Source organism: Mesocricetus auratus, unplaced genomic scaffold (genome assembly GCF_017639785.1).
Source record: "Mesocricetus auratus isolate SY011 unplaced genomic scaffold, BCM_Maur_2.0 Super-Scaffold_100691, whole genome shotgun sequence".
Lineage (NCBI taxonomy): Eukaryota > Metazoa > Chordata > Mammalia > Rodentia > Cricetidae > Mesocricetus > Mesocricetus auratus.
Genome location: NW_024429267.1, coordinates 22,129,202 through 22,152,896, shown reverse-complemented (window position 1 = coordinate 22,152,896; position 23,695 = coordinate 22,129,202). Strand labels below are relative to the sequence as shown.

General features: G+C 41.5%; 1 protein-coding gene across 4 annotated transcripts in view; it reads left to right on the top strand.

The window, feature by feature from the left end:
* Nucleotides 1-2,409: 2,409 nt before the first annotated feature.
* Nucleotides 2,410-23,695, top strand: part of Hmgn3 (high mobility group nucleosomal binding domain 3) — a 38,277-nt gene continuing 16,991 nt past the window's right edge. For 2 of the 4 annotated variants that reach the window (XM_013116112.3, XM_013116111.3), the window contains exon 1: nucleotides 2,410-2,608. In XM_013116112.3, coding sequence (XP_012971566.1) covers nucleotides 2,594-2,608 — 15 coding nt within the window. In that variant the 5' untranslated portion in view covers nucleotides 2,410-2,593. The remainder of the gene's footprint in view (nucleotides 2,609-23,695) is intronic. The other 2 variants (XM_013116113.3, XM_005073692.4) reach the window with 2 other exon arrangements.

Here is a 23,695-nt window from a genome sequence, read left to right as displayed (position 1 = left end):
TAGGGAGGGTACACAGTTCCCTTGTCCTGCTTAGGCAGGTGCCACCCACATCAAAGGAAAGGGCCACTGCTGTTTTCAACTGAAGTTGTTTTCAGTATTTGTAAACGAACTGAGAGGCTCAAACACTCAGGGCTTTTCATAAGTGGCATTAAAAATTATTTATTCCTTTTATGTTACTTGTGAGTGTTTTGCCTGTGGGCTGTATCCTTGATGCCCTTGAAGTCAGAGAAGGGTGTCCGGTCCCCTGGATCTGGAGTTGTGAATGGTTGTGGGCCGCCCGCCAGGTAGGTGCTGGGACTCAAACCTGGGTTCTCTGTGCGAGGGCTGAGCCATCTCTCCAGCCCCACAGCCAGCTTCCTTTATCCAGCTAGCAAGCCTAATTTTCTTCACAATGATTTTATTGCGTGCACTAAATAGTGATCGTAATTTTATTTGCTACTCTTATTTAAGTATGTGGTCTTAAAAAAATATCAGTGAAAGAAACCAACTTTATGAGTCCCTTTTCATTACCAGAGGGTTTGGAAAGTCACCTTATTCCTAACACTGTCACCCTTGAATCTCCATAAAGAAAAACGACAGGGCTGGGAATGTAGCTCAGTGGCAAAGTACTTGCCAAAAACAAAAGCACACTTCAACCCAGATAGCATTCTTACATTACCCAGCATCTTCCCCACATGTCTTACTAAAAATATCTTCCCTGGCATTTTTCTTCTTCTCCTTCTTCTTCAACCACCAAGAACTTGGCAAATTAACACTCTTCCAAGACATGTTCCCTTATAAATATTTGTTTAGTTGTAAAATTATGAACCTCTAGGTTTTCACGCAACTGTAAAGCAATGAATCGGTCTTCCCTTAGTTCTTTTGAATATGTCATCCAACTGAGTTTCTAAGAGTAAGGCATCCATCAAAGGCAACTGGGACAATGTCCAAAGGAAGATTCTCTCTGACTGAAGATGGGAAACTATGAGCACTAAGAAAACAAAAGCAGCAGGACCTCGAAAACATGCCAGGTAGTGACAGAAAAAGATCAAGATACACCACGAGTTTGTGAAGACTCACCAAAAAAGGAAGTTGCTCATTACCTCTCTGGTTTGCAAGGCTTCCAATTCATTCATTCTGAAAATGAACAAGAAAAAGATGAAGCCCGCACTAAAGTGAATCATCTGATAACTCTTTCATCCTTCCATGAAGCCTCTGGGCAAGCAAGGTTGGTTTCACCCTATGTTGTGTAATTCTTCAGTGCAGTTTCCTACGATGAGACTTTTGCCTTGTGAATGATTCTGAGGCCAACTTTGCTTAGTTTTGCTTCTCCTGTAGTTTTTGTATAAATGAAATCACTCGTTGTAGTGTCTCGTATTGACTTTCATTTTGTATTTTGTTTTTGCTATTTATCTGAGCAGAGATAGCTCATTATAGCAGACAATACTCCATTGTACGGATTTATCATGACTTGCTCATCCATCCACTAGCATTTTTTCCTGCAGCAGTTAATATGATCACATTCCTTATTTATTATAGTAATGAGCTCATTACACTGATTGATATTCAGATGTTGAACAAATTCTGTGTTCTCAGGGCCAACTTCCCTGGTTATGTATTATCTTCTTAATGGTGTTGAAATTGATTTGCTAAAATTTTGGCTGTGTCTTTGTGCCTATGCTTATAAACAGTGTTGACCTAAAATTCACCCCCAACCCCACCACCCAGGTGTATCACCAGGATAAAACTGGTAAAGTTCAGAAATGCATTTCGCAATTCTTTATAGAACTTTGAGAAACATTACACTATACATGAAAGGTAACTTGGCAGATGTTGTTTAAATGTACATAAATATAAATTTGTTCCTACCTTTCTTGATTTCTTCCTAATTCCCACAACACACTCTAACCATTAGTCACAGAGGTGACTAATTGGCTGAACTCGTATATGACTGCTAATCACAGATTAAAATAATAATTAAAAAACCCACAATTAGACTAAGGCATTTTTGTATTTGCTAGAGGTCGGACTGAGAGCCTTAGAAACTGTTAAGACTTCCTGAGTAGAAGACCTTCCTACCCTGTACAGATCTGCACCGAGAACACCCATTACAAGCTTTTACAAGTGTACAGGGTGCCCGGTGTCTCTATTTACATTATAGAGTTAACATGGCAATACTTAACTCTTCTTTTCTATGAAGGTGCACACTGCCCTATTCCACAGAAGGCGCATGAAACAATGAAACTCCAGGATAGTGGCCTGAAGGCTACTAGTTGAACTGGGCATGCTCAGTCGCCAGGCAGATTTTTTTTTTTTTTCCAGTGAAGTAGAAACTACAACTGCGCGTACCGGGTGAGCAGGGGTGGGCGTGTCCTCGTGGAATTTAGAACGTTCCCTCAGCCAATGGGGCCTCGCGGCCGGCTGGCGGGGCTCGCCATTGGGGGACCGGGATGCGAGCGAGTGGAGCGCCGGGGGAGGAAGCGAAGGTGCAGGTCGGAGAGGCCGGGCTAGCCGAGCCCATTGCGGGAGCAGCTGCAGCGGCTAGGCAGCATCCAGTGGCGTGCCAGGCGGTCCAGCCCGTTGCTTTACTTTTTGCTGCACCAACATAGTCATTATGCCGAAGAGAAAGGTAAGACCTGCTGAAAAAAAATTGCTCGCAGGCCCTCGAGTGTGCTCGGAGCAAGCCCCCGGCGCTGCGATGAACGCAGCGATGCGCATAGTAACTCTGGCACTGGGCACCACGGCTGCCCGCTCCTTCTGCAGGTGCCTGTTGCAGACTTCACTGGCCCCGCTCCGAGCTCCGAGTGTTACTTTCCGTCCAGGGACGTGTCCTCCCTCTCCATCAACTCCTGGCTGGAATGGTTTCCACCTCTTGCCAGCAGCAACCAGGCGGGTGTCCATCCCCCGCGCAGGAGTTTCCTCTTGGCAAACTCCAGGTTGTTCTCAGGGTGGAGGGAAAGCGACGTGAGGAGTCTCCCAGGCCGGGGAAATCAAAAACCGTGGAAGCAGGCAGAGGAGCCAGGCGGGGACGGGGGGTGTCCCCCGGGCCGTGCCCAGGGCGGGCGTGATGCGGGCGGGCGGAAGGCCGGGAGAGGGAAAGCCATGTTTCCCTACGCCAGCCCTGCTGCGCCGTGGACCCGTATGTACCCACTCCAGTGTCAATCACCGGCCGCGAGGGCGGGCGGGGCAGTGCGCAGCGCCGGGTAGGCGGCGAAGAAGGGGACTGGTGCCAAACACACCGACCCTGGCCAAGGTCAGGGGCCACCGAACCCTGGCCGCTGATCCATCCACCACCCGACGCTTGGGAGGAAGGGAGCCAGGGTCATTTTGGTCTCTCTTAACCCCCTTGTGGGTTGTGTCCCCTTACGCGCAGGGACATCACGAGCCACACGTGGGGTCACACAGTTTCTCAGGGTGGGGCTTCGACTTGTCATTGGACTGGTAAAGGAAGGGCAGATTTTTGTTGTTGTTGTTTTACCTGAAAGAACCGATGTGTGAGGACTGATTCCTGGGTGGGCGGAGGGGGGGGTCCTTTTAACCACCTGCCCAAAGGATCCAAGTCAAGCAGCGTGGCCATTAAAGTTGGAACTTGATTCAGATAATGCCCCCGCGTTTTCCCAAGACTGTGCACTGATTTGTGTGTGTGAGGTTGTGTTATTTACAGCTATCGAAGCTTTAAATTCTTAAAAGCTTTTGCTTTCTTATCTGTCATCACTGGAATTTGATTGTAAACACTTTCACTCCTTTAAATTTTATTTTTATTACATTTATTTATTTTGTATGTGTAGGGGAGGCACCGGCACCCACATAACTGTAGTAGGTTCTCTCCTGCCATGTGGGTTGTGGGAATCGCCAGCAAGCGTCTTTACTCCTTGAGCCATCTCCCCAGCCCAGGCACCTCCATTCTTTAAAAGACAATCAAGCGTACTAATTAGAAGGTTTCTCTTAGAGTTTAATGAGAACCTACTCTGTGTCTCATGCTGGGTGGAGTCCGATGTCCATTATCTCATTTAACCCTCATAACCACAGAACTATTTTAGACCCATTGAGCAGGCTCTTACGGCGGATTGACCAACGTTTCATTAACCATTGGTTTATAGTGGAGCTGCCATTGATCTAAAGGCCTCACTTGCCGCCATTGTTAACTCTTTGTCCTCATTTAGACATGGCTAGGGATGAGGAGAATTTAGGAAACCCAGAGCCTTGTAGCTGCGGAAGCTTGTGGAATGTTTAGAGTAGGAGCTCTTGAAAGTCACTGTTGAAGCTTCGTTTGCTGGCAGCATTGTTTTCCCAGTACTGTTGTACTAGAATGATGTCACTGTTTGCAGCCTTTTATCTGAGGTCAGTGACGAGCTGGGAATTCTAGCAGAAGCAGAGGAACTAATTATTGAGAAATGAGTTGCAGAGGTAGTCGAGGCTAACTCTTTCCTGGGGATTACTGGTATGTGTAGGGAAGCAGCAGGTCACATGCACCCTTTATGAATAATGGCTCCTGGTTTGGTGGAATGTTTCCTCGGTCAAGGGCCACTGCTGGTGAAACCATCACTCATATTCCTGCCACTGTTCATCTCTAACGGAGAAGGGAAGAAAAGAATGGAGGAGAAACTATCTTTGTGTTTTACTTCTTTGAAAGGCAGAAACCCTCTATGGAGTTAGTTAATAGTCCTTCAACTAGGGGCAAACAGGGTCCTTGATTAACAGAAGTCTTTAATGCTATCTGGAGGCCAAGCCTTAGAGCTACCTGGTGGAGTCTTAGAGTTCCTTGGAAGTGACATTAGAAACCACTGTCCCCAGATGAAGCCCACACAGGGAGGCAAGAAAGAAACTGGAGACAATCCATGCATGTGCCTTAGAGGTCTATAAAGTCAGGTAATTACCGAAGGATATGCATACTATACCACTGTATTTCCTTGACTAAAGAACTACCCTCTCTGCTTTGTGAATTAAATTGTGTGTCTGCACGAATGTACATGCATGCGAGTACACACACACACACACACACACACACACACACGAGGCATGGACACATGGGGCATGGGTGGAAGTCAGAGCTCAAAGTTGACTGACTACCTCTCTTGTTCTCTACCTTATTTTGTGAGACAGGATCTCTCACTGAGCCTAGAACATGTTGATTTGGCTGGACTGACTCTCACTGCTTCTCTAGCACTAGGATTATGTATGGACCTACAGGCATCCGGCTTTGTGTGGGTGCTGGGGATCAAACTCGGGTCCTCATGCTTGAGGGGCAAGCACTTTCCCCACTGAACCATCTCCCCAACCTGGTAATCAGCTTTAACAGTCCCACATCATCTGCCATCTCTGCTCCATGTTTTACTGTTTCATAGAAATGTTATTTGATGGACTTCCAAGTTCTGCAGATCAAGAAGTAGTTAGTACTAATAAAGTCAGTGAAAGCATCCGAAGACCTAGCACTGTTTAGATATTGTAGGGACAGTTTGTTCTCTGGGAGCTTATATTTAACTCAATGAAATGATAAGATTAGCAGACAAAAAAAATAGAGTTGACTGACATTTGTGTGTATATAGGTTACAGAATGTGCTGATCAGATTCGAAGACTGCAGGATAGATAAGAACACAGGCTGAATTTGGACTGGTTGGTCTTGAAAGTGTGGGTAGAACTCAAGGTAAAATTCAGCATCATTTTCTGTTAGCAGGCGTTTGAATGCCTTATTATTCCCTAACACGATAAGGCCTCAGTTACATTACTTCAAGGCCACAATATCATCTAAACTGTTGCAAACTATTCTTAAGACACGTCTTTGTAAGTTTTACACAACACGTATATGTTTATTACTGGCATTAGACCAATTTTTAAATGACTGCTGTTTATTTTGTTTTAAGTAATGCAACACTTAACATTGTAGTGTCTTTCTAAGATTTAAATAAAGTTGGCTTTTCTGTATCGTATAATGGGTGGTGAGTGAGCAAAACCTCATAAACTCGTGTGGTGGTGGGACAATGCCTGACTGAGTTCTAGACTGTTCTGTTCTAACAGCCACAAATGCCAGCAGCAGTCATGTTGTGATCTTGTGTTCTATGGAGACATGTTACCAGCAAAGCCTGGATTCAGTCCTGGCCTCATCAACAAACACATTTTCACATCCTTTTCGTTTTCAGTTCCTTATCCCTGGAATTACTATGTCTGGAATATTGTGCCAGAAATTGTCTAGTAAAGCAATGTCTATAGAGTAGATATGGTGTGCATAGTGATCTCTTTCCATTTAGAGACTCAAGAAAGAAAAGTTTGCCTATTCCTTACTTTATTTATCAGCTGTCCGTTCCCTAATGGCATTTTTTGGAGTTGCCTATGTTTATTGTCACATCGTCTGCAAGTTATGATACTTTGACTTCTTCCTTTTCAATTTGTATCCCCTGGATCTCCTTCAGTCATCTTATTGCCCTAGCTAGAACTTCAAGTCTATATTGAATAGATACAGAGAAAATGAACAACTATCTTGTGGTGGGATTGCTTTGAGTTTCCCCCCATTTGTTTTGATGTTAGCTATAGGCTAACCTTTATCTTTATTATGCTTATGTATATGTTTGTCTCTTCTATATGAATCTCTTCAGGACTTTTATCATGAATGGGTGCTTGATTTTGTCAAGAGCCTTTTCTGCATCTAATGAGAAGATCATGTGGTTTGTGTCTTTAAGTTTGCTTATATGGTGGATGGCACTGACTGATTTTTGTATGTGTGTGCAAATCCCTGCATCTCTAAGATAAAGCCTTCTTGATCATGGTGAATGGTCTTTTTAATGTGCTCTTGGATTCGGTTTGCAAGTATTTTATTGAGTATTTTTGCTTCTATGTTGATAAGGGAAACTGGTCTGTAATTTTCTTTGTTGAGTATGTGGTTTAGACATCAGGGTAACTGTGGCATCATAAAAAGAATTGGATAATGTTTTTTCTGTTCCTATTTTGTGAAATAATTTGAGGAGTATTGGTGTTAACTCTTCTTTAAATGTCTGGTTGGACTCTGCTAAAACATCTCGTCCTGGGCTTTTTTTGGGGGGGGGCAAGTGAGAGATTTTAATGATTGCTTCTGCTTCACTAGGGGTTATAGGTCTATTTAAATTGTTTATCTGATCTTGATTTAACTTTGGTAAGTAGTACCTATTGAGAAAAGTATCCATTTCTTTTAAAGTTTCCAATTTTGTGGAGTACAGGTTTTTAAAATATGTCCTTATGATTCTCTGGATTTCCTTTGTGTCTATTGTTATGTCCCCCTTTTTGTTTTTTATTTTAATTTGGACATCCTTTCTCTGTTTTTTGGGTTTGTTTATCTTGTTGATTTTCTCAAAGAACCATTCTTTGTTTCATTGATTCTTAGTATTTTGTTGGGTTCAACCTTCGGTTTCCTTATTTTTTGACATCTGCTCCTCTTAGGTAAGCTTGCTTCTTTTTATTCTAGAACTTTTAGGTGTGCTATTATGTTGCTAGTATGAGATCTCTCCAATTTTTTCAATGTAAATATTTAGTGCTATGAATTATGAACAATGAACGACTTTCATTGTGTCCCCTAAGATTCCGCATGCTGTGTATTCATTTTCATTGAATTCTAGAAAGTCTTTGATTTCTTTATTTTTGTCCTATTTTTCATTCAGTAGAGAGTTGTTCTGTTTCCATGAGTTTGTAAGCTTTCTGTTGTTGATGATATCCAACTTTTTGTTGTTTTTGTTTGTTTGTTTTTCAAGGTAGGGTTTCTCTGTGTAGCTTTGGAGCCTGACCTGGAACTGGCTCTGTAGACCAAACTAGCCTTGAAGTTACAGAGATCCGCCTGCCACTGCCTTTTGAGTGCTGGGGTCAAACACGTGCACCACCACTGTCCAGAAATATCCAGCTTTAACAATCAGTGGTCTAATAGGATGCAGAGGGTTATTTCAGTTTTTCTCGTATCCCTTGAGACTTGCTTTGTGTCCAAGCATGTGGTCAGTTTTGAAGAATATTTTAAGAAGGTATATTCTTTTGTGTTTGGGTGAAGTGTTCTATAAATAACTGTTAGGTCCATTTGGTTTATAACATCTGTAGGCTTCAGTATTTCCCTGTTTAGTTTTTGTCTAGATGGCCTATCCATTGGTGAGAGTGGATATTGAAGTCTCTCACTCTCAGTGTGTGAGGGTCAATATGTTATTTTAGCTGTAGTAATGTTTCTTTTATGAAAATGGATGCCCTTGTAATTGGGCCATAGATGTTAATAATGAAATGTCATCTTGGTGGATTTTTCCTTTGATAAGAATGAAGTGTCCTTCCTTATTTTTTATTAGTTTTGGTTTGAAGTTTATTTTGTTAGATATTAAAATGTCTACACCAGCTTGCTTCTTAGGTTCATTTGCTTGGAATATTTTTTCCAACCCTTTATCCTGAGATAATGTATATCCTTGATGTTGAGGTGTGTTTCATATGTGCAGCAGAAGGATGGATCCTGTTTTTGCATCCATTCTGTTAGTCTGTGTCTTTTTATTGGAGAATTGAGACCATTGATACTAAGAGATATCAATAACCAATGATTGTTAATTTCTGCTATTTTTTTATGGTGGTAGTGGTGGTGGTGTGTGTGTGTTTGTATGTGTATGTGCTTCTCTTTTGGTTTAGCTAGTGTAAGATTATTTCCTGTGTTCTCATAAGTGTAGTTAACCTTATTGGGTTAGAGTTTTTCTTCTGGAACCTTCTTTCTATAGGGCTGTATTTGTAGATAGATATTGTTTAAATTTGACTTTGTCATGGACTATCTTGTTTTCTCCATCTGTGGTGATTGAAAGTTTTGCTGGATATAGCAGTCTGGGCTGGCATCTGTGGTCTCTTAAGAGTCTGCGCACATCTGTGCAGGCTTCTCTGACTTCTTCAGAGTCTGCATTGAGAAGATGGTTGTAATTGCGATAAGTCTGCCTTTATATGTTATTTGCTCTTTTTCCTTACAGCTTTTAATGTTCTTTCTTCTGTATGTTTAGTGTTTTGGTTATTATGTGACTGGGGACTTTCTTTTCTGGTCCAATCTATCTGGTGTTCTATATGCTTCTTATACCTTTATAGGCATCTCTTTCTTCAAGTTAGGAATATTTTCTTCTATGATTTTATTGACAGTATTTTCTAGGCCATTGAGCTGGGAATCTTCTCCTTCCTCTATTTTTGTTATTCTCAGGTTTGGTCTTTTCATAGTGTCCCAGATTTCCTGGATGTTTTGTGTCAGGAATCTTTTTAGATTTAACATTGTCTTTGATTGATGTATCCATTTCTTCTACTGTGTCTTCAGTGCCTGAGGTTCTCTCTTCCATCTCTTTATTCACTTGCCTCTGTAGTTCCCGTTCATGCATCTAGATTTTCCATTTGCAGAATTCCCTCAGTTTGTTTTTTCTTTATTGCTTCTATTTCCATTTTCAGGTCTTCAGCAGTTTTATTCATTTCTTTCAACTGTTTGGTCCCCCGCTTTGTTTCTTAAGAGATTTATTCACTTCCTTCAGCTATTTTGTCTTTCTTTAAGGGATTTATTCATTTTCTCAAATTGTTTGTTTTCCTGTTTTTTTCTTTCCTTTCTTCCTTCCTTCCTTTCTTCCTTCCTTCCTTTCTTTTTTGTTTGTTTGTTTTGAGACAGGGTTTCTCTGTGGAGCTTTGTAGACAGGCTGGCCTTGAATTCACAGAGATCCTCCTGCCTCTGTCTCCCGAGTTCTAGAATCAAAGGTGTGCGCCAACACCATCTGCCTTGTTTTCCTATATATTTTAAGGGATTTATTCATTTCCTCTTTAAGGGCCTTTGTCCTCTTCGCATAGTTGGTTTTAAGATCTTTTTCTTTTCTTTCTTTCTTTTTTTTTCTGTGACAGGGTTTCTCTATGGCTTTGGAGGCTGTCCTAGAACCAGCTCTTGTAGACCAGGCTGGCCTTGAACTCACAGAGATTCGCCTGCCTCTGCCTTCCAAGTGCTGGGATTAAAAATGTGTACCACCAACGCCTACCTGGCCCTTAAGATCTTTTTCTTGTGCTTCAGCTCTATTGGAATATTGGCCTACTATGGCAGCATAGTTGGGCTCTAGTGGAGACATTGGATTGGCTATTATTCATTGTATTCTTACACTGGCATCTAGGCATCTATGTTTGGGGTGATTATAAGTCTAGGTGCTCATTTCTGGCTTTGTCTTTGTTGGATGAGTGTGGTTTCTTTTCCTTTGGTTTCTGTTTCCTCTCTGAATTTTTGGAGAGTATGATGGCTATGTGTTGCTAGTTTTACTGGCCTGCTAGGCTGGTGTGTCATGTCATTCTCTGAGGTCTGAGGTGTTGGAGGATGGGGTACAAGGATAAGTAGGGGAAGGGAAGTCAGGAGGGGCTGGTCTATGGATTCACAGGAGGTGTGGTCAGGGGGGAGGGAGACTGCATCTGGTATTTTGTTGCCGTGCTAGGGATGATCCGAAAGATTGGGTTTGAGGAAACAGAGAGAGTTGAGAAGGTCTGCCTGTCCATCCACCTGGTCTTCTGGAAGTCATGACCTGTGGTTGAGCAGGGGATGTCCACCCAAGCTGGGGACTGGGACACAGCTGGGAGTGGTGGGGAGGTCAGGAAGGGATTCTATGTGGAATCCATGGGAGGTGTGTGTTGTGGGGGGAAGGGCCGCTGCAGCTGATGTTCTATTGCAGTACTAGGGATGACCCTGAGGATTGGGTCTGGGGTAACAGAACGCTACTTTGAGATTTTCAATTGAGGTTTTTTTGTTTTGGGCTTTTTGTTTTGTGTTTTTGGTTTTTTGGGGGGAGGGGCAGTAGCATTGGACTTGGAATGAGAGAGGCATAATTAACAGTACACAAGGTTTCAAAGTGTGTCTTTCAAAAGACTGTTTCTTGTTATAACACCAAAGATGGAGACTACAGCTGGAAACATGTGGAAATTTGGCTACATAAAGATAAATATTTCCATGTAGGAGAGTTACTAAAAATTTAAAATTTATTAAAAAAAAAACAGGAAAAATATTGTACCAAGTAGCACTGAGAGAGATTTGCTGCTTAAAAAGAGAGTATCTCATGTGTCTTCATAGAGATAGTAGGTGTTGTTATAGGAAAAACAAGCTTAAATAAAGTATTCACTCTGGGGGCTGGTCAGCAGGTAAGATAACTGCTCTTGCAGAGAAGCTGAGTTCGGTTCCTAGCACCAATGTCTGGTAGCTCACCATCACCTCCAGGGGATCTGATGTCCTCTTCTGGCCTGTATGGCTGTCTGCACTCAGTATTTGGGGGTGCATGCACACATGTACGCACAGACGCATACACACACATACCACACACAGCTTAAAAATAAATAAGTCTTTAAAATATTTACATTTACTAGAAATCAGAGATGTGTATGTTTGCAATTGACAAGATGCAATTTTGTTTAAATCATCTGACTTTTAAAAGTGCGATTGCTTACCGCTGAAGCATTATAGATTCTTTATACAAAGGTTTGTTGAAAATGGTTTCCCTACCATTCATGTAGAGTGCACAACTCGGTGATTTTTCAGTAAATTACAGAGCTGTGCAATCATTCCCATTATGCAGTTTCGAAGCTCAAAAGGATAACCTACAAAAAGCATGCTAACTCCCACTACCACTAGGCTGCTAGGTTTTTTGTTGTTGCTCTATAGTTCCTTTTCTGGAAATTTCATATAAAAGAGACTTTCAGTGTCTAGTGTTTCGTTTCTGATTTGTTTTGTAATTTTGAGGTTCCTGTATGTGGTAGTACATGTCACCACTTCATTGTTTCATAGTCTATTCATTCTCCACTGTATGGATATATTGCCTTTTTGCTTGTCTCTTCAAAAGTTGAAAAACATTAGGATTGTCTCAACTTTTATCCACTATAAATGGTTCTGCATAAATTTGTGTATAAGTCATTGCATGGATACATACTTTTTAATTGTAATTTTATCGTGGTAATATTTCAGAAAGTAGAAATGGAGGGTTCCTTCATGCACATGCTTTGTGCTGTGCTGGTGTTTACATTTTTGTTGTTGTTGTTGTTGTTTTTGAGACAGGGTTTCTCTGTATTGTTTTGGAGGCTGTCCTGGAACTTGCTCGGCAGACCAGGCTGGCCTCGAACTCACAGAGATTCACCTGCCTCTGCCTCCCGAGTGCTTGGATTAAAGGCGTGAGCCACCAACGCCCAGCATTTGGGAACATCTTAATGAGTTTTAATATACATTCCTATAGTCAGAGATAATGAACATCTTTTCATGTGTGTGTGTGTGTGTGTTGTGGTGTGGTGTGGTGTGTGTGTTTTCCTGCAGTGTTGCAGATCAAAACCAGAGCCTTGTATATGTTAACATTCTGCTCTAAACAACAATGCCTGTTCAGTTATTTTTGCCCATTTTTAAATTGGGTTGTGTCTTCATTTGCTTTTTATTACTATGATAAAACACCATAACCGAAAGCAACTTTGGATTATTTGGTTATTTGACTTACAAGGATGTCATCAGGAGAAGCTAAAACAGGGACTCAAGGCAGGGGCTGAAACAGAGACCATGGAGGAAGTATTGCTTTGTGTCCCACAGCTTGCTTTTTATACTTCCCAAGACTACCTGCCCATGGGTTGCACTGTCTACATCAGTCATTAATCAGTATGGTGACCCACAGACTTGTATAGAGGGTTTCTCTTCCCATATGGCCCTAGCTTGTGTTGGGCACACACACACACACACACACTCACACTCACACACACAAGCTCAGGTTGTTTGTCATCTTACTGACTTGTAAGAATTTTTATACAGTCAAGTTCAATTTTTGTTTTGAGTTTGGTTTTGGTTTTTCTAGACAGGGTTTCTCTGTGTATCCGTGGCTGTCCTAGAACTCTTTCCATAGACCTGGTAACCTCAAACTCACAGAGATCTGCCTGCTTCTGCCTCCTGAGTGCTGAGATTAAAGGCGTGTACCACTACTGCCTGGCTAAGAATTTTTATGTATTCATATAAGGTCTTTTATCAGATATGTGAGTCTTAGATATTTGCCACCACCTCAGGTTGTAAGGCTTGACAGCTGGTGCCTTTACCTTGACCTGTCTGTATCCCTGCCCTCTTACTTTTTAAAGGTTGTCGTCTAGCACCTCCTATCTAAACAACACAGTTATCTAATTATGTTTTTAAGTTAACTTTGTTTTGAAATCCTTCTAATTTTACTGAGCCATGAAATCTCTTATTACCCCAGAGCTCCTGAATATAGTTGGAGGTTTCTCGTCCTGCCTGTCAGTTCCCAAATAACCACTCTCAGGCTTAATATTGTTTATAATCGTTTGGCCAATGGCTCAAGCATATTACTGACTAGCTCTCACAATTAAGTTAACCCATATTTACTAATCTGTATTGACCATGTGGCCATGGCTTACTGGTAGTGTTTTGGCACCTTACCCCTTTAGTGGCTACATGGCATATCCCTGACTCCACCTTCTTTTTCTCCATAACTGTTTGGATTACCCACCTAGCTATATTTTTCCTGGCCACTGGCCATAACAGCTTTATCCATCAACCAATAAGAGCAAGACATATTCGCAGTATACAGAAGGACATCCCACATCGGATACTGTACATGTTTCTTGGACAAGTAGATCAATTAATTGTTTGTAAAAAAGGAAAATAGTTGAATTTAATCATTTCAGACTTTGGGGAGAAGATGTCTAATGTGATGCTTGTATTCATTATTTACTGGCCACATGATTTGGTGCAGTTTTCCTAGGCCCTCCTTTGCATCTTTATTTTTGTCATTTTCTAGGACTCAGTTTCCTCATATGTAAATCCCAGATAGTCATGTTTTACCTCACTGGAAATTAATTCAGATGGAGAGCATTTAACATGGTACTGGCATGGGGGGGCAGTCGTCACTGAGGTGGTGAGAGTACTTAGCACAGTACTGGCATGGGGCGGGGACAGTTGTCACTGAGGTGGTGAGAGTACTTAGCACAGTTCTGGCATAGGCAGAAGACTCAAACATGGGTCTCATTAAAATGATGAAATGTTTAATTATTAAGAGAACCGTAATGAAATAACGGGCTTGTCATCGACCCCAGGCTTCCATTGGCTGGCTGGGGAAGCGAATGGCAGCTGCAGTCGATAGGAACAAGCAGTCCTCACCATGGACAGCTAATTAACTGCAGTTAGCGGTGGATGTGCAATAATCACATCATAAATGTATTGTTCTCAGAACAACAGCTTTAATCTTGGACGTTCTTCAGTGATCGTCTTTTTTTACAGAAGAATTTTTCAAAATATCACTATATAATATTAAACAATAACCCCTTCCCCTCCATATTTCTCCCCTAAAACGCTGTGTTTGTTGACACCAAAATTAAATATATTCCACTTTCCTGTAGGGTGCAATTTGGCAGTGGTGACGGAAATAAATGCCATTTAAAGTGCCTGCTTTCGCAGTACCTAGTGTGTTGAAATACGATGTTGGTCTCCTGAGTAATTTAAAAGCCGGTATCAAAGATAAACCAAATCAAAATGTTGAATTCCTTTCTTCACCAGCTACTTATTTATTGCACATGTCGCTGTCTTGGCAGAATTGAGTCAGATCTCTCTGTAGTTGCTAGTGAAGATGCTTTTTGAGTCCTGTGATGGACATGGTCAGGAGCAGCCCTGTAGGTGTCCACAAGGGAAATGCATGCTTAGCCACACTTATGGCAAGTGACGCCTACATTCAGAAGTGAGGAAAACAGAAAATGGCTTCTATCTTCAAAACTGGTTACAACATTTAATGTTTTAAGAGGGACTGGTATCAGTAATTAACATGGGCACATATCATATTGTTCAGATTTAAGTAACTAACGTTACTGAATGTTATATGCCTGCTCGTTCCAGAGTCGAGCTATATGTTTTATGTTCTTTGAACTCTTCAGCTGTGAAGCTGTGTTATTAAAAGTAAATACATAGAAGAGGTGCTGTACTGCAATCTCCTGAACAACACTCATGTTTATTGTAACTGTGACATTCTGGGGACTTTTTATGAGGGAGATCCTTTTTTGTAAAATTAATCCCCTCAACCATCCAATCAGGTGTAGGCAGAGATCTACTTACCTGTAGCGCTGACCACGCCTGTTTGGGTGTGGTCACAGGTATGTAGAACCTACACTGGATGAAAGAGCTAGGGGCAGGAGACGCTCGCTCTTGGAGTTCCCGTTATGGCCCGGAGAGCAGTGTGCCAACCTTTGGTTCTCGGCTTTTTTGGCTTCTCACGTAAGCGATTTCTCCCTCAATAAAATATCATAGGACATCCCTATTTTGTGTAGCTTAATATTTCCACATTATCCAGGTCCTTTCATCTCCATTTTACACACCAAAACCCCAGAGGCTGACATTTCCCCGAAGTCTGTGTGAGCTGTGACTTCATTCCTAGGGAGCTGGCTCAACCATGGGAAGGGAACATCAGGATTCAGTGAGATGAGGGTGTGTCCTCTGGGTCACAAAGCTAGACGGTGAGAGAACCAACATTTTAACCCAGAATTTTCCTTTTCCTTTTGACCATTATACCATCAAATTTCTCACATCCATTTATTTCTAATAATGTCAATTTAAATGGAAAATTAAACTAAGGTGCCTAAAAATGAAATAATAATTAAGTTACATAAATAAGTTACTGCTTATTTGTTTGAAATATTATATTTATTAAAATCCAGGCAGTTTCCATCACTTCTAGGCACCAGTCATAGACACCAGTCATAGAAAGTTACCAGCTAAGTTGTGATTATCTCTGCCTGAGCCAAAGGCTTTCTCCAGAGTCCAGGCCTGAATTTGGGAGGAAAAGCTTTTTATCACCAAACCTAGATATTTCAGTAACTAATGTTCCATAAGTAGAGTTATACACAAGATACACACACACACACACACACACACACACTAGAGCATTGATTTCTTTGAATATGGAAATCTAAGTCTTTTTATTTTCTCATATCCCACAAGTAAACTATTGATTTTGTATGTCCAAGATATATGCATCTATACAGGTATTTCTCTTTGGCTAGAAACATGAAAATACACTTGATTACTTTACATTAGAGTCAGAGATTACAGTGTAAATACTAAACCACCATTACTTAGACATTGGATTTAGTAAATGGAAAGGTATTTTTGCTTTTAGAATGCACCACATAAGAGTGAAATAGGTTAATCTTTATCAAAATCCATTAGACCTAGAACTGGATGGATTTTTATTCTGGTTTTCTGGATTACCATCGCATTAATAACAAACATAAACTTAAAAATAGACAAAGTAAGACTGCTTTCAAATTATGTTATTATTTGACTCCCCCCCCCCACGCAACGAAATACAAACTTTTTGCTAAAATGTGTTTGTTTTTTAATATAATTTTTTCTTTCCTTTTGAGGTATAAGCTGTACTTTAGGGGAAAAAACATTTTATTTTATTACTGATGTTATGATGCGGACAGGCCACAACCTGGGGGTGGACCTCAGAGAACAATTTATAGAGTTGGTTCTCTCCACCTTTACATGTGCTCCAGGATCAAATTCATATCCTGGGGCTAGCCGGTTAAGCACCTTTACCCACTGAGCCATCTTGCGGGCTCTAGCTTCTTGCTGCTTTTGCTGCTGCTGCTGCTGCTGGGGCTGCTGCTGGTGATGTTGATGTTGTCACCTCTGCTTCTGCTGCTTCTTTCTCCACCTCTTCTTCTTCTCATCCTCCCGCGTCTTCTTCTTCCTTGAATTCTTCTTTTCAGGCACAATTATTTAAATTCTGTAGAGCCATGACTACTAGACCTCATTTCTCACTTATGTACTAAATGTGAGATAAATGTACTAAAGACTTGAGGTGATCAAAATGTTTTAGAGTGAGCATACCAGTGCCCATCTGTATTGCCAGCACTCTGGAGGCAGATGCATAATAAGGTTATCGAGCTCAAGACCCGCTGGGGCTTCACCGAAACAAGAGCTCACAAAACAACGACAAAGCCCTCAACAAAACCCCTGCTTCGTGCTCCAGTTCTGTGTGCACTCAACATGTAGACCTTTCAAACTACATGTTACAGTCTGTTTTTGCTTTATTACCTCCCAATAGTAAACACATTTAATTTTATTATTCTCCCTTAGCAATCATGTGTAAATCTCATCATAGCTAGCTGCTTTTTTTTAATCAATGGAAGATCTTAATTGCTTACTATTTTCTAGAAGTTGGTGGATATCCATGCAAAGGAGAAATAAAGTCGACTATTAACATCTCTGAGAGCCCTGGTGTAAGAGTTCAAAGATTGTTTGAACCTCTAGCTGGCTTTAAGATGAAAACCATGGGGCTGCCCCTGTTTAGTTGACAGTATTGGGAGGATCAAACCAGCAACAGTGCAGAGTGCGTGGAAACTGTAGAGAGAACAGTGCCGGGGATGCGGCTCAGTCGGTAGGTTGCTCACCGGGTGTGCATGAAGCCCTGTCTTCAGTACCCAGCACTGCATTAACTAGACATAGCAGCACATGTCTGTAATCCCGGAGCTTTGGAAGTGGAGGCAGAAGGGTTAAAAGGTCAATGTCATCCTCAGCTACACAGGAGTTCAAGGCCAGCTTCAGATACAGGAGAGTCTGCCTCAAAAACAAAGCTGTGCACCTCAACAGATGTGCACGCTTTAACGGGGCGGTGTTTGTTGTTATTCAAGAAGCTTGTGCGTGGAGGGCAGATAGAAATGCCTACGATATATCACGTGTTCCTTGGTTAAGCTACGTTTGAATTGTTTCCCTAACTGGCAGCTCTCCGTCTGCGTCCCAGATCGGTAGCCATTTTGAAGATAAAGAGGGCCGAAGCAGCTGCTTGGAACAGTGTTAAGAATATGAGATCTGAGTCAGTCTGCCTGTGTCTTGGTCCCAGGTTTTTCACTTGCTAGCAAGATTCCCAAAACAGAATCATTTTGAACAAGTTACTACTTATCCGCTCTGGCCTCAGATTTTCACCTATGAAATGGCTACAATAGTGTTTTACCAGCCTCATTAGATGATAGTGAGCCATTTGGTCATTTTTGGGTTTTACTATTACCATTGCTATTTATGTTACTATCATCCCTCTGCACTATTTCCCCAACCTTTGCCGTGTGCCTAGTACCCCTATGATGTGTAGAACTTTTCAGCAGTGTAAGCAGTAAGTGAGCAGCTAAGTCAGGCAAAATACTCATCTCTCTCTTTGTTGTACTCGTGAAAAATTGCATACTCAGACAGCATAAAGGTGAGGAAGACTAGAATACAGATTTCTGCTTTAGCCAGAGCTTTCTCCATCATCCCATAGGCGCAAAACTAGAATACATCAGGAAAGGGAATCTTAGACAAAGAGACCGCAGATGAATATTCTGTTACTTCTTTTATATTGGGTTCCATATATATAATTAAACTAATGAAATTGCACTATGCATACATGAAGAAGGTTTTTTGTTTATTTTTGTTTGAGCCGGGCGTTGGTGGCGCACGCCTTTAATCCCAGCACTTGGGAGGCAGAGGCAGGCGGATCTCTGTGAGTTCGAGGCCAGCCTGGTCTACAGAGCGAGTTCCAGGACAGCCTCTAAAACAATACAGAGAAACCCTGTCTCGAAAAACCAAAAAAAAAATTATGTTTGATTATTTATAAAATGTTTTTACCTTTAAATGAAGCTGGGTGTTTATTTGAGTTCATCCAGGTCTCTGAACAGATCAACAGAATTCTTTCTCAGTTACTTTGATCTTAACAGAACATTTAGACTTTCATCACTGTGGATTGTTGGAGCACAAGCAGGGGATGAGGTGACAGAACTTGACGTGGGTTTGATCACTAATATTGTGAACATGATCCCTCAATCCCAGTGTAGAGTGTCTAGTGGTGACTTTACAAAGTGGTCCAGTGCAGGGCTGGAAAGAGCTCATTTATAAACTGCTTGCCCTACTAGGAAAAGACACATCCCCAGGACCCACGAAAAGCCAGGCACATCATTGTGTATCTGCAGACCTACTGTTCCTACAGGGAGATGGAGTCTGGGACAGTCCCTAGAAGCCGGGCACAGGCAGCACAAACAACAGACCCTGTCTGAAACCAGGGAGAAAGCAGGGTCCAACCCGAGGGTGTCCCTTTGACTTCCATGTGTGCGCATGGCATATGTGCCCACATTCTCACACTAACACAGGTTTGCATGAATACACATGCACACTCACACGAACACACACACACAGATGAAAAATAAAATAAACAGCAGTACAGCTTGGGGGTGTCTCAAACTTGGAGTTATAGAATGAAAAAAACAATCACATTAGCATTAAAGTCTTGTGACTTTAACAAAACTTCAGTGTATTTTATGTCATAGAATATTGTTTCAGTTTAAAGAATTTCCTTGTTATTTAAGAAGTTTTGTCCCAGTTTTATGGCTGGAACCCTCATTTGTGGGGGAAATGACCTGGTGTCAATCAGTCCGTCTATGTGTAAATTTTTGCTGAGGAGGACAGGCTAAGAGACAGGCACATTCCAGCCTTTGTCTTCATCTGTTATTCCAGTTTTAAGGCTCCAGAATGGTTTTCCACTGCAGTGAAGCTCGCTGTTAGCCTGACTTCCCCTCAACTTTGAATTTAAAACAAAAATGCAAGTTAATCTATGTAGAAAACGGGAATAATAAAATGTGTTTAAAGTGCTGACCAGTAAACTGGAGAGAAGTCACCCATGTGGTCTGTAGGAGAGAATTGATGAGTGGCCTACCTCTACTCGAGTCTCCTCTCAGCTTACCACACTGGCACAGACAGCCCAGGGTTGTTTAAAACAGAAAAGACCAGAGTGGGGAAAATGGCTTGGCACATGAAGTGCTTGCTGTTCCAGTGTGAGGATCACAGATTTGTAATCCCATAGCTAGGAGAAGCAGGGGGTGGCATGGAGATTTATCTAGCCATTTGCAGAGCTCCAGGTTCATGAGAAAAGTGGTCTTAAAAAAATGAAGTAAGCCTGGCAGTGGTGGCGCACGCCTTTAATCCCAGCACTCGGGAGGCAGACGCAGGCGGATCTCTGTGAGTTCAAGGCCGGGCTGGACCGATAGCCTCCGAAACAATACAGAGAAACCCTGTCTCGTAAAAAAAAAAAAAAAAAAAAAAAAAAATGAAGTAAGAGCAATACAGAAAGAGTCCTGACATCAGACTCCAGCTCTGTGGGTGCTTGTAGGAGCACAGAGAGAGAGAGAGAGAGAGAGAGAGAGAGAGAGAGAGAGAGAGAGAGAGAGAGAGAGAGAGAGAGAGAGAGAGAGTCACATGCAGACATGTAGTCACACACACATACACATATACAGTCACACAGACATGTAGTCACACACACACAGAGACACACACAGGAATGTAATCATACACAGACACACACACACACAGATACAGACACACAGAGACATACACACATGCAAACAGAGAGAGACAGACAGACAGCAAATTGGCTTTAATTTTTCTTCCCAATATGAGTGGCATTTTTTTAGAAACATTTAAAAACAGGAATCCAGGAAACGATAGAACATGCTGACTTATACGGCCCTGATGTCACAAATTAGAATATTTTGCCCATTGCTTCAGGTCCTCCTCCTTGAAAAGTAAGTCCACGTGGAGAAATGTTCCTTTTAAAATCTCTTTGTGCCCCCGGCCCTGTGGACCTCCGGAGAGGTAACCACTACTATGAGTTGGTGGTGTGATCTTCCTGTACATGTTTCATTTTTACAATTCATTCATTCATATCTGCATTCCCAGTATTATCTCTACATCAGTAAAATTTTCAAAGTGGGTATACTTAGTGATGTATTAAACTTTTCCAAACAACATGGTGTGTGTTTTCTGCTTATCGTGTGATTTTGATTTTTTTCTTTTCTCTTCTGCCTTACCAGTCATATTTACCTCATTCATCTTCCTGATTTGAGTGGTCATAGACTGAGATTTTTTAATAACCATCATTACATCTTAAGAGAGTCAGACATATTTTAGTGTCTCTTATCTTCCAAATCAAAGCCAGGTCCCCATCTGATTGAATTCTTATCCGTCTCCCCATTCCCATCTCCTGAGGTTGTTACTGCCCAGAGACACCCCCAACTCCTCCTCACCCCCACCCCTGTCCTGTATGGTGGCTACAGGCTGAAGGAGGTTACTGAACATTAAAAAAGAAAAGGGCCTGAAGTTCTAGTTTGGGTTAAGTGTAATCAACTTACACTTGAACACTGAACAAATCCCACTATTGGAAAATTGTGTTTTTGGAATAATCTGCTTAAAAGTGTAATTTATGAATTCTAAATACACACCAGGTATTTGCAATGAAAATTTAGTGTTTGGTAGAGTTGGTCTGTTAAGTATAAAATACACAACAGTTTTAAAGGATTTAATACAAAAATGTGCGATACCACATTAATAATTTGTATATTGGTTACATACTAAAATGGCATAATTTTATACATTCAGTTGACTAGAACATCATGCATAGTCCTACCTGCTTCTTTGTAATCTAAAATTACAGATGTCATATGTAACATGATATAGGTTGGCACTGATCCCAGATTTCTGTTCAGACATTTAAAAACAAAACAAATAGTGGGTATTATCTGTGCACAATAATTACATTTACCAGGACACTTCTTTTCATTTTTTTTTCTTACCTGCCTGCCTTCCATGTAGATTCATTTTTCCTGTTTCTGAATTTGACCCTTGAGTAACAGAGCCGTGCTGAAAGAAAGGCTTTGTTGGTGGCAAATTCTGTTTGTAATCTGAACCCGCCCCGGAACGGCAACAAGGTGTGGAATTCTAGGGGACACTGTGCCTACATTCTGTGGACAGTATTGATTGATTCTTTACACTTGCTGGTGGGGAGAAATCCTTTGCAGGTAGCCTGCCTTTTAACTCTTGATAACTTGTAAGTTTTCCTTGCAGCTTTCCTGTGCTTTTGTTATAGTACGCATTGTCCTCAGCCAACGCGTCTCGCTGTGTACTTGGCACCCTTCTTTCTGCTTCTGAGCTGTCTCAGAGAGATTTCAAGTTTCGCAAGTAGCCGCTTGTCTGCCTCTTCCTCTCCCCACCCCATTGTCCGTCTCGTTATTGTTCTTTGTTGCATTCTGGGATGACTGCTCAGTGGCAATCAATCATTTCTCTTGTTGACACTCACTTAGAATTTGTTTATGGTTTAGTTTCTTTTTTTCCTCAGAATATGTAAGATGCTATCTATCATCCATACATACATACATACATCAATCCAGCCATCCATCCATCCATACATACATACATCTTTAAATAAAAATAGTAAGTCAATGTGGTCAACATCCATCTTAAAAAGTACAACATTTGCCGGTGAGTTTATTTTCCCACTTTTCACCCCAGAGTAACCTGGTTTGGGTTTGCAGTTTTCTTTGCTGTTAAGTGTGGTTAAGCACTTACATGTAGTTTTAAACTTTATTTCAAATCATTTGATACTTCTTTTTAGTTTACCACTGTTGGGAGATTTATGCATGATGACATGCCTACCCATTATTTGCAGTGCTATATATTGTTTTTTGTGTACTGTTGTGTATTGTAGTGCCTTTCTGATGCAGGTTCACTTTAATTTTTAATTAATCACAGCAATGTATGTGTCTATTTGTTTATTCTCTCATTGTTGGGGTTGAAAATCAAACCTGTTCAGGGACATGGAGTTTTATATTCAAGCCCATATACATTTTTTACATCCTTTATTTTCATTCTTTCTGTATTCTGGATTTTTTTAGTGTTTATCTTTTTGGAGGGGGTGGTATTCAAGTCTACATAAGTGTTAACTACATTTAAATTGTTTATTTCATTATTTCTAAGCCTTTAAATCTAACGGGATGCAAGTCTTGCAACCCAAGCCCTACCCCATTTGTTTTCCTTCTTGAGAAATGATAAAGGTTTCTGGAAACAGAGTCAAGGCTAGCCTGGGACAAAAGCATAGAGATGTTAACTTTACATACACAGTTACTAAAACACATGAGAAGCTAACCTAACAGCCTTTGCAGAGAAAAGAAGAAATACACACACACACACACACACACACACACACACACACACACACACACACACATGCACACACTGGATTACCCATGTTGGCCTTAGCACTGAGTGTTAGGGGAAAAGATGTTTCAGCCCTGATATGTGGCCATATGGTACATCATTGCTGTCCTGACAAATTGGAACCCTGGGCTCCAACAGTAGCACAAGGGTACAGTAATTTATCTTGGCATAGCACATCAGCTACTGAGGAAGCCTGTCTTCAGCTCTCCTACTGTAAGACACGAGAGCCTCCTGTGGCGTTTGCTCTTAGAACTTCTTAGGGCATGAAACAAATGTATAAACCCGAGCCTGGGATTAGCACAGCTCTGAGGTACAAGGTGGTGCTCCTCAGATTCCTACCCAGCTCATCCGTAGAGGATGATACTGTCAGCTCCAGTCCGACAGCAAAGTATCTGGCTTATCTCCAGCCAAAGGTCCCTGCTCTTCTAAGACTGCTTTATATGAGTCATGCTCTCTTGAAATAATCCTGTGCTTTCTGGATGAATCAGTGTCCTTTCCAGTCACTGCGAATTCAGTGACCTCCCTGCCTCTGACTGGAACACGAGATCAACTCCCATTGGTGCCTTGACCTGTCAGGCCCTCTGTTGTGCTCATTTCCTAGCCTTCCTGCCTATCTTCAACCTTCCTTGCTAGTTCTTGGCACCTGGGAGTTGAAGGAGCCTGGAGGGTATGCATGAGGCCTTTGTCCATGATTCTCATGCTCTTGGGTG